At 36.3% G+C, this 11,518-nt stretch overlaps 1 protein-coding gene and 1 pseudogene across 1 annotated transcript; both read right to left on the bottom strand.

The window, feature by feature from the left end:
• Window positions 1-125: 125 nt before the first annotated feature.
• Window positions 126-2,442, bottom strand: LOC103957490 (BURP domain protein RD22-like). The gene is made up of 3 exons (XM_009369654.3): window positions 2,284-2,442; window positions 2,081-2,189; window positions 126-1,407 (listed from the first exon to the last, which is right to left on the bottom strand). Exons 1-3 carry the CDS (start codon window positions 2,320-2,322, stop codon window positions 335-337), a joined length of 1,221 nt encoding a protein of 406 aa, XP_009367929.2. The 5' UTR covers window positions 2,323-2,442; the 3' UTR covers window positions 126-334.
• A 1,717-nt stretch (window positions 2,443-4,159) lies between these two features.
• LOC108865848 lies at window positions 4,160-5,568 on the bottom strand (annotated as a pseudogene).
• Between the last annotated feature and the right edge of the window lie 5,950 nt (window positions 5,569-11,518).

The following is an 11,518-nucleotide window of genomic DNA, read 5'->3' as shown; positions in this document are numbered from 1 at the left end:
ATGTGTTTCACACTCCATACATACTCAACACCCTCCTCTCCTAGGACAAAAGAGATGTAACCTGTGTATCATGCATACAGTAGCACCACAATTCAATACTGAACCAATGGACAGATGGCACCACAGAGTCAAAGCATATATAACTATTACTGAATGTTGTAGAGCACGTCCACTATAGCATGCTTTCGGTACAAGTCCACACGATAGGATGCTTTCATTTATGAGTTTATATGTAGGTTGAAATACACAGTGACAATAAGAAGTGATCGACAGTCGATTTAATTTCAAACTGCTGACATCATCATACGTAGAACTGAAGGTTTGATCACTCAAATCATGTAGATTTCTGGTTTGGAACCCAGACAACATGATCACTGGGAAGGAAATGGCAGACCGGAACAGTTCCCGGCTTGATTTTGAGGACTTGGAAGGACAAATGTTTAGGGTTCCAATCTGATGTGTCTGTGTGGCAGACTGCTACTGCTTTAACATTCACCCCATCGGCACCTTTCAGGGGCACCACATAAGCTCTGGTTGTTTTTGTTGCATGGCAGTAAAAAACAGCATAGGGATAGTTCTGCTTGTGACACACGACGGACTTATCCGCCGCCAACTTCTTCACTCCAGAAGCTATTGTGTACTTCTGCAAAGTGGCTCCTTTCCCGGCTTCTGTCGAAATTGCTCGAACATTTCCTCCTCCAAGCTTGGAAGTGCTGAAGTCAATCATGGACTCCAAAGAGGTAGCACAATATTTCTCCTCTCCTCTAATGGCTGGATTCTCGCACTCTTGAATCGTACCCTTGATTATATCCGCTTCCACAGAACCCGATTTCACTGAAAATTGGCTGAAGATTTCTGGCAGCTTGTTCGACGAAAATGGGATGGATTCCGCAGTTTCGCGCGGCACAAAGGTTTGCGTGTTTGAATTCGTGGTGAAGTGCAATTTCATTGTTGTTCCAGGACGCATGTCTTTCTCCAAGAAGAAAATAGCGACGTTTGGGTCTTGATGGAGTTGGGTTTCCGTGGCTGCATACAAGTATGAAAAAGGGCTTTTTCCTGGTGTTACTCCAACATACACGGGCTTTCCCTTGTGCCCTGTGTTTACGGACACTCCTCCTTTGCCAACACCAACGTTGGTTCCCTTCCCGGTGTTCACCCCAACACCGCCTTTGCCTCCTACGGTCACGTTAGTGCCACCGCCTGGCTTTCCTTTTCCGGCTTCCACGTGCACTCCGCCCTTCCCGACGTTTACATTGGTGCCTCCAGGCTTTCCCTTTCCAGCGTCCACATGCACTCCAGTACCCTTCCCAACATCGACATGGGTGCCTCCGGGCTTTCCTTTTCCAGCATCAACGTTGACACCACCCTTTCCTACTACAACAGAGGTGCTCTTATCTTCTGTGAAATCTGCAAATTAGCAAACATAAATAGAGAACAAGTGAGAAGAGGTAGAACATCAAAATTATTAAGCTAAAATTTGGGAGAATATTCGGATCGTATATAGAAAATATGGGGATTCGCTGTTAAGATCATATATCGAAAACTAAAAGTGCAGTCAAGTTTATTGGCACATATTCATAATTGTGAAGTCAAATTATATTTTCTAACAACATAAGATCATATAACTAAGTGCCATTAAGTTTATCGGCATATGCACGATTGTGAAGTCAAATTATTGAAGGTATCAGAAACGCATCAACCACTTGGTTTTAGAAATTTCCTTAATTACACAAGAGAAAAGTTTATAAAAAGTTGACCGATTGTTTTGAAATTGACTTCTTATATTTTGGTTTTTTTTTACACATGTGAGAAAATAAGTACATGTATACCAAGACCACAATCCAATGATCAATGAGAACATTTAAGCTATTCCATCCCTTCATCTTTTATAATACTAAATTGTTGCTATTACAATGGATTATATCACTTTTAGAGAATATTTAGATGCATTTCTTACATGTATACGATGGTTAAACTCGTCAGTAAGAGTGTCAGTAGTGGTGTTATTTTGTATGTCTAAATTGAATTATTGTCTAAGGAATACACAATATCTGAGCTTCTCTGAGACTCTAATACTAACCTGCAGGCTGGAGAAGTTCACTGATAGCTTTTGGCATTTTTGAGTTTGGCAAGACAGAGTTCCAGTAAAGTTGAGGTGGTAGAGCAGCATGGCATGCCACCAGTGTGAGCTGCAAATTAACAATATTTGAACCCTCATCAGCACGGAAGCAAACGCAAATCAACTGAAATCAAAAAGTAATATATTAAAATTAGAAAGCTTACAGTTAGAAAAGCAAGGATGTGAGGGAGAAAGAACCCCATTGAGACTTAACTATTGGAACAGAAAGCTAATGGATGAAGAAAGAAAGTAACTCGGAGCTAGTGAATGTGGTGACAAGAGCAAATACGTTCCACATTTATAGAGGAAAATGTACAATGTACTGAAAGTTGATGGGTCCATAAGTAACACTCCACCAGCATTGTCGACTACTCAATTAATTCAACTGCCCCAGGCTCACTCACTTAATTTCATTGATATCGATTAGGACGTGCCGGCCATGTAGGGACTCAAGACAATGCAGGTGCATGAGAGTGAACAAGAAACAATATGAGTTGGTTTTTTATCACAAGATGTCTCGACACATCTAATTAAGATGGTTTTAATTTAAATCGAAAATTAATTAATGTATTTTTTAAACGAAAGTGCTTGAATTCAGTGTAGTCTCTAGATATGAATGATATTGATCTATAGCATTTTTATTTAATGACTACATTGATAATTTTTAATTTTAATGATCATCTTGATTTGATGTGTATCATTTGTGACAAAAATTGTTATAAGATAGGATATACATGTGAGTGTGTGAATGCGTGCAAACTCTGAAAACAAAGAGGTGTATAGCTTGGACTGGTCATTGGTTTGTACTTTAAGTTAATTCAATGAGAGACAGTTGATAAAATTTTAAGGTCCTGTAACTCTATTAGGTGGTATTGTAGGATCAGTTTACGTAAAAGTGTTAAGCTTTTTAATTAGAGCATGTTAAAAATTTTAATAAAAATTTTACGTTTAAAATAAAACAATTTAAGTGCTTTTTTAAACAAAAAATTTTGAACTTTCTTGCCATTTAAAAACGTTTATTGGAGCTGAAAACGCTTTAGATTATTTTTAAACCACTTTCATACAGGTTTATAATCTATTAATATTGAATTACGTGTTTTATTTGTTAATACTTAAAATTAATGCAAACTTATCAAGTACTCTTTAGAAATTTGTGTAGTAATATATTGTTACCACCGCACACAAAAATTATGTCGTGGCCCTTTACTACAGTAGTAAAAAGGTGTTGAGCCCTTGTATAACGGCGTGGGTTCGAACCCCGTTGATGACTAATCTAACAAAATCTATCGTTTGACAAAAAAAACAAACGTTGTATCTTTTCCTAAGGAATGGGGCAATCTTTACTACTTGCAACTTTAATCGTTTCAAACTAAACATTAATGTAGTGACTAGTCAATTGAGTCCTTCCCGATACATCGAGCTTCTTATTTTCAACGAAAACAAGTATTCTATAGTCTATATAATTACGTTATTACTAACTTATTATGAAATTTAATATATCATATGTTTTTAGTGTAAATAATATTATTTGTTAAACAAGTATTCTATAAAAGTCATCTTGCATATGATTACATATAAGACCACTTACGGATTCAATACTATGCGTAGTCATCGTGATTTTGCTTATCAATTAAGATCCATTAATTTTTTATCCAACTATCGACCTTTCCTATTGAGCGATGATCAGTCATCCTACATTTTGAAAATGCCATTTATACCCCTAGGCTATTTGGGCACCAAAACGGACTAACCCTAAAGAACAATGAATGAAAATAAAATCTTAAAAGTGAAAATAACTTAAAATAATTTTTTTATTTTTATTATATATCATTCCTTGTATTTTTCTTCTACATGCATTATATCAGTTTTCCTTCACTTCTTCACCCTTGTTTCTTTTCATATATATTTTTCTCATATTGCAAGTAGTAGAGGGGAAAACTAAAAAAAAAGCGAAACGATTGTCAAAAGAAACTTTAGTCATGTTATTGACTGTTGTGGTTCACTATAGCAAATTTGTAAATACTTATTCCATATTGCAAACAAAATCATTTCCAAACAAATCCTCAGTGTGAAACAAAATCATTCCCAAACAAATCCTCAGTGTGATAGAGTGTGGTTCACTTTTGCAAACTTGTAGACCTCCCTTGTAACTCCTCGACCTGGAGTTCCACATGAGGAACCAGGTTAACTATACATATACAAATCTGATCATATATGTATTACACATACAATAACGAATAAAGAAGGAAGAGTTTTTCAAATGCAGAGTTTATGGCACCGGTAGCAAGTACTTTATGATTCAGGTCTTAGCAAGTTTATTGACAGAGATCAATCGTTTTCATTCAAGTTATTGATAATGGGATGAAAGTAACATCCCATTATTAATTATGGGATTTTTTTACCATACATAAAGGGGTGCAACTGCTCTTATTGAATTCATTTTACAGGGAAGCTCTTTGGCAAGTGATCATGCCAGGTAGCTAAAGTTTCTGTTTCGAAACCCAGGCAATATCGCGTCAGAAAGAAAATGGCAAACGGGAACGGTTCCTGGTTCAACTTTCAAACCTTGTAAGATTTTTGGGTTCCATCTAGATGTGTCTGCATGGCAGATAGCAACTACTTTCGCGGTTGTCCCGTCAGATCCTCGTAGAGGCACCATATAAGCCCTAATCCTTTGAAATGAATGGCAGTAGAAGACAGCATATGGGTAGCTTAACTTGTGGCATACAATGACTTTGTTCTTGTCGACTGCAGAAAAGTTATTCATTCCAGGGGAAATTATTGTGTAATTCTGCACCCCTTTTTCCACCTCTTCCGAGCTTGGAAGTGGCATAGTCAATCATCGACTCTAAAGAAGTGGCACATTGTTTTTCTTCTCCTTTAATGGCCTGACTTTCGCATTCTTGAATGGTTTCATTAATTCTCATCGCTTCCACAGACCCTGATTTCAATGAAAATTGGTTGAGAATTTCTGGCATTTTGTGAGAAGAGAAGGGGATCCACTCTGCAGTTTTGCGGGACAGGAAAATAGCTCTAGTCGAATATTTTTTCATCAAGGAAGATTGCAGGATATTTATTTTGAAATGACAAAAATAACTCATAATTATTCCTATTGTTTGGTTTTAAGTTTTAACCACGTATCGTGTCAATAAAATGATGGGATGGGAAAAGCTCTTTGAGTCAGAGTTGTAAGTTAAAACCTGGTTTGACAAGTTGACTGAGAGCTTTTGGCATTGGTGTGTCCGGCAGTATGGAGTTCCAGTAGTGAAGTTGAGGTGGCAGTAAAGAAGTATCATGGCTTGCCGTTGACACCAGTAGATTCATAAAAATTCATTGGGAAAATTCAAATTTTACACAGTTTACTCACAGTAAAAAATGCAAATATTCTCAAGGGAAGGAACCCCATTGAAAAGGATGAAACAAGAAAACTCAGGTTCTTTGGTGAACAATAGGAGACTGGTTCAAGTTTTATAGTGGAAGCCAACTAAAGTGCCAAATTTGTTGGGATTAGGTGTAACATGTGCCCCCTTCCACTGCCTCGTGTGATGTTCCGCATTTATTCCTAACTGCGAACCAGATTCAAATAGAAATAATAAGAAAACTTTCTTAAAAGTGAGATATTTTGTGGATTCTTCGTCATTTAGTGTTTTTAGCAAAATTTTCATGTTAATATTATAAAATATTATGTCAAAACCATGAGTAAGTAGAAAATCTATGAAAAATGTCACTTTGAAAAAATCTCCTTAACATTTCTGAAATTAAAACATGAATCTGTCAGTAAAATCTAATAATCCATACCGGATGAAACCGAAAATGCAGAGCATGCGGTGGCCTTTATTTTTTTCTTACGTTTCTTATTTGTTTCTTTGTGTGGAAATAAATTGGAGTATTTAATTCAACATTAATGTGGTGACTAGTAGATTGAGTCCTGGATACATCGAACTTCTTATTTCACTCTAACGCCTTTGAAAAAGTCATTTTGCACATAATTAGATATAAGACCATTTATGTTTCAATTATTAAGTTTAGTCTTCGTGATTTTGCTTATCAATTAAGGTACATTAACTTTTGATTCAACTAACCAACTTCTTACCGAGTGACAATGAGTCATCCTATATTTTGCAAATGTCATTTATACCCTTAGGCTATTTTGGTCACCCAAACTTGTGCTTCAAAAAATAGAGAATAACGAATGAAAACATAATTTTGAGAATGAAAATAACTTAAAATTTTTTGTTTTTATCATGTATCATTCCTTGTATATTTCCTCTACATTCACTATACCATTTTTCCTTTCATTCTTCTTCATCCTTCTTTCTTTCCATATATATTTTTTTCCCATATAGCCGAGGTAGGTGGTTGCCTAGGGCCCTCAAGTTCCGGAGCCCTGCTTGTGGGCCGCCCCGGAGGGGGGGGTGGGGAAGAGATGCCAAATTTTTTTATACATCCTGTATATAAAATATAAATAAATAAAACGTAAAAGACATCATAATTATTTCGTTGGTGCAGTGGAAACAGTTACGCTCCGTTTTTATTGGGGTGGGAAGTTCGAAACACCTTGTGGGCGTTAAGTTTTTGCTTTTTTCAAATCTATGAAATTAAAAATTAAAATTAAAGATAAATTGCTCTTTAAAAATTTAAAAATTACTAGAATCAAAAGGAGTTAAAATAATTCAACAAATATTAATTTTGAATGAATTTAAAATTTTCAACTTTAAAAAAAAATAACAAAACCTATGGGTGGTTTATGTTTAAATTCTTATTTATTTTCAAAAATATTTTAAGTAAAAATTGTATAAATAGAAAAAATTGAGTTTCTTAAATAAAAAACATACAAAGGCCAATTGTCACAAGCCTACGAGTGTGACAAGAGGCTAGTGAAATTAATGGCCTCAATCTGTCCAAATGCTTTTTTGGTTTTTCTTTTGCTTTTGAAAATAACCTAAAAAAATAACAAAAACCAGAATAATCATAACTTTGGAATCCTTTTTCTTTGAATTTAAATTTTCTTTTTCAATAATTCATTGTTAAACTAGGTTATTCTAAAATTTGATTCGCTAGTGTGTGTTGATTTTAGAAAGAACACAAGAGAACCACTTGGCGTTGTTGACATATTATATTCATCAATCAAGTTTTATTGTTTTTTACTCTCTTGGTCATCAAGTTTTATTGCTCTTCACTCTCAATCTAGTTTGGTATTGCTGTGCTTTGAAAAAAAAAAAAAACTGCTTCTGCTATGCCATGAGAATAAGCTTACTTTTATTGCTTCACGTTTTCAGCTTATTTTCACCCAAAACTGTGAAAATAAGTTGTTTTTAAATGTTTACCAAACACCTTTTTGAACTCAACTTTTTTTTTATACCCACTTTTTATAAAAACACCTCAGTACCAAATTAGTACTTAGACTCTTGACTGCAAACACTTAGTGCATTTGTGTCTAAAGACATGTGACATGTAATATTAAGTAATGTTAGTATATATTTTTTCTTTTGATATTAATTTTTAAAGATATTCGATGAAGAAATAGACTTTTCATGTAATTAGCGAATTCTTTTTACTACATACCAATATATAAAGAGTCGGAGGTTCGAGAACTTTAGGGCCCCACTTTGAAGACTCGCCTAGGGCTCACAAATTCTCAGGGCCGACCCTGGGGTCATTCAGGTTTAATAGAGATCAATCATTTTATATATTTTTTTCCATAGTCATTGATATTATTATTTTTTGAGTAATGCGAGTGTTTATTGCACTGGTAGCAAGTACTTTATGCTTCGGGTCATTAGTAGGTTTAATAGAGATCAACCGTTTTATATATATATTTTTTCCATATTCATTGATATTATTATTTTTTGAGTAATGATAGGGAGTCTCAATTTGAAGACTAAAATTTGAAAACTAAACAACTTAAAAGTTGATGATTGGTTTATTACTTAAGTGTTAAAAAGACATCCTTATTTCTATTGGTGACACATTATTTAGTTTGCAATTTTAATCTTCAAATTTAGTTTTTTTAGCATTACTCTTATTTTTTCCATTCAAATTATTGATATGGGAGGTAGGATAAGATTAAGAGATACAATAAAATATATGTAACTAATCTTTGCCCTTCCCATCTTTTTTTTTCCTTTGCTTTTTCTTTTTTTTTTTGGGTACTTTTTTTGTCTCTATTACAAGAGGGAATTTTGCATTGCCAATGAGTAATAAGAATATGTTATGAAGTGAGGACATAGTCTCAGACATAAATAGCTAATCAATCTCATGGGATTGTTTTTATCAATGGAGCGGGCTAATTACTGTTATTGATGGGCTACATAATCAAGTAGAGGACCCGAGCGGCGGATTCAACTCATGTAGGTTTTTGTTTTGAAACCCAACCAACATTCTCGTTTTCAAGAAAATGGCAGATGAGTCAGTTGTTCTTGGCTTAACATTGAGCTCTCTGAAGGCAAAATGTTTTGGGCTTCGTTCAGATGTGTCTGGCAGGCTGCTACTGCTTTAGCTTTCGTCCTGTCAGCGCCTTCCAGAGGCATAATAAAAGTCCTTGCTTTTTCAATTGCATGGCAGTAGAAAACGGCATACGGATAAATCATCTTAGAGTAGTTCCACCGGGGAACCTTTAGGCCGGCACCCAGCCAAATTATTAGCCCGGCACCCTGCCAATCCACTTCAGCCGAGCAAATAGGCTGGCACCCAGCCCAAGCTGGTCTTTAGGCCAGCTCAGAATATGCTGAGCCCTTGCCCGACCTACATGACGCTAGGCGATACCGCCACGCCTCCCTCGACCCGAATTCAATTCCTTGGGTGTGGAGCACCTCCTTGGTGAGCTCCGGCGAGGAGACGACTACGAGGTTGCGCTGCCCTATGAGGAGGAGGAAGCAGTCGCCGAATTTCTCGGCGAGGTCAGTGAGATTACGATGGTTGAGGTCGTCGCCAACCTGGAGCCAGTTTCCAAAAACGGTATGGGTATGGGATCAGGCGGGAGCTTGAATTTCTTGCGGTGGAGTTTTGAAATGGCAATGGCGACGATCACGACTATGAAGAGACCCAAAAGGGTCTTTTCCAGGAGGAGGAGGTCCATTTTTAGGGGAGCGTTGGTGTGGTGAGTAGTTTGGTGGGTGTACGGAGCGAGATGCAGAGGGAGTTGCGGTGGGAGAGTGAACTGATTTATTAGGGGTTCTGGGTTTGCGTTTTATAGAGGAACGGTTTCGCGGGCGTTAGAGGAACGGTTTTGGCTGCTTGAAGAGAAGAAAAAGAAGAAGGGAAGAAAAAGTGGTGAAATTGTGCTTGACCACACAATTGGAAAATCAGGGAAGAAATAAAAGAAGGGGGTCCAGAGAGACCCTTTTGAGAAAAATGGGAAGAAGAATGAGAAGGGATCATGTTAGAAATTAAAAATTAAATTATTATTTTATAATAAAAATTAATAAAAATTTAATAAAATTGACTAGGTTATTTAGTTTTAGGGGTGGAAATACATTTGCCCTATTACTGTTTATTAGAGTCTATTACTGTTCATTGAATGAATTAAATGAGCTGAATGTTAGCGCATTTTTTTAGGGGTGTAATTGCTCTTATGGCACACACTAAGTTGGTTGCCTGCCAGCTTTTTCACTCCAGGGGTTATTGTGTAATTCTGCAGCGGGGCAGCTCCTTTTTCCACCTCCGTCGTGATTGCTTTAATATTATTTCTTCCAAGCTTGGAGGTGGTGAAGTCAATCAATCGACTCTAGAGAGGTGGCACAATATTTTTCTTCGGCTCTGATGGCCACCCCTTCACAATATTGGATGGTTCTTTCATTATGTCGGCTTCCAAAGACCCCGGTTTCACTGAAAATTGGTTAAGAATTTCTGCCAATTTGCTTGAACCGAAGGGGATGGACTCTGCGATCTTGCAAGAAGAAAAGTACTCGAGTTGGGTCTTCAAGTGTTAGATTTTCAGCAGCATCTTTGTAAGTCTATACTTTTTCAGACGCATCTTGCTTGTAGGCGAACATTTGCTTTCAGTTGAATCATCCCGGTAAAGATATTGAATGTTAGTTGCAACATCTGCAACTTGGTTGTGAACGATAGCTCCCCCTTTGCCAACAGTAATGAAGTCCGCGGATTTACCAACATAAATGGACAACAAGATATGTTAGCCAAACTTTTCATACGATGGTTGTTATTTTTGGGTAGCTAGCTAGTCAAAATCATTAAGGGAAAACGTAATTTATTCTACTTTTTATAGCCAAAATAGTCCGTGAGATTAATATAACTCATCACTTTTGTCTTAATAATAAGAATTAGTAAAAGTAATTTTTGAGTTTGTCCGATAAGGAGTTATATAAATCATAAAAACCATTTTAACTAAAAAGCTTTTTTTTTTCTTTTTTAACTCAATTACTTTATCATATGAACATGAAAAGTCGAAGTTAAAAATAGATTTAGAAATCCCGAAGAACACTCTTCAAAAACCGCAACTTAATTTTAAGCAAAGGCAAATAAATTCAAAATGGAATTCTTCAAACTATACAAAGTAGAAACAAGAGCTACATGCGAACACTGCAAGAAAAAAGGGAAATAGCCACGGAGCCAGGTGATTGTTTCTGGGGTAGCTATTCCTACAAGCGTGACAAACAGCTTGTCATAATTTTTTACTTTTTGGTGCGATTTTTTAACTTTTTGTCACGTATTAGCAATCACCAGGCTAGCAACAGCCAAGCTTGTTCCGTGGTTGTTGCCTCATTTTCTTCTTGTGCGACAGTGAAAACCTGTGTAAATCACAAGGACGATTGGTTGGGGAAATGAGTTCTTGAAGTCAATTGTGGAAATGAGTTCTTGAAGCCAATCTGAGGTTGTACATATAAACCTTACCTCTCAACAAACAAAGACAATAAAAAGGCATACACGAAAAAAAGAGGGGACATAAACCTTACCCTTCTAGAAATACAAAACGAGAATGAAATAAAGAAAAAAGAGAGGGGGGGGACATGAAACCTAACCCCTCTAAAACCAAAGCTAAAGGTCTAAACCTACAAAACAAGTCAAACAACCCCATAAAGTTAGAAGAAAAAAAAGAAAGTGAGACAAACCTAGATGCCAACATGTACATTAATTTGAGAAGCAGTAACCAGGCAAGCCAACATAGTCTGAAAACAGAGCAGCCCGATGTTATGAGGTGTCCCCTTGGTTTAGGATTTTAGCTTCTTGGCATTCTCTTGCTTTGATTAGATCGTAAAGAAATTGAGGTTACACTTCCTTATAAGCACATACAAAATTCATTAAATATGTAACATGAGATTCACACTCCATACATACTCAACACCCTCCCTCTCCTAAGACAAAAGAGATGTAACCTGTGTATCATGCATATAGTAGCACCACAATTCAATACTAAACCAATGGACAAATGGCACCACA

The sequence above is a fragment of a genome, unplaced genomic scaffold (genome assembly GCF_019419815.1).
Source record: "Pyrus x bretschneideri cultivar Hongxiangsu unplaced genomic scaffold, Pyrus_bretschneideri_v1 Contig1, whole genome shotgun sequence".
Taxonomy (NCBI): Eukaryota; Viridiplantae; Streptophyta; class Magnoliopsida; order Rosales; family Rosaceae; genus Pyrus; species Pyrus x bretschneideri.
This window is presented reverse-complemented; position numbering and strand designations above follow the sequence as displayed.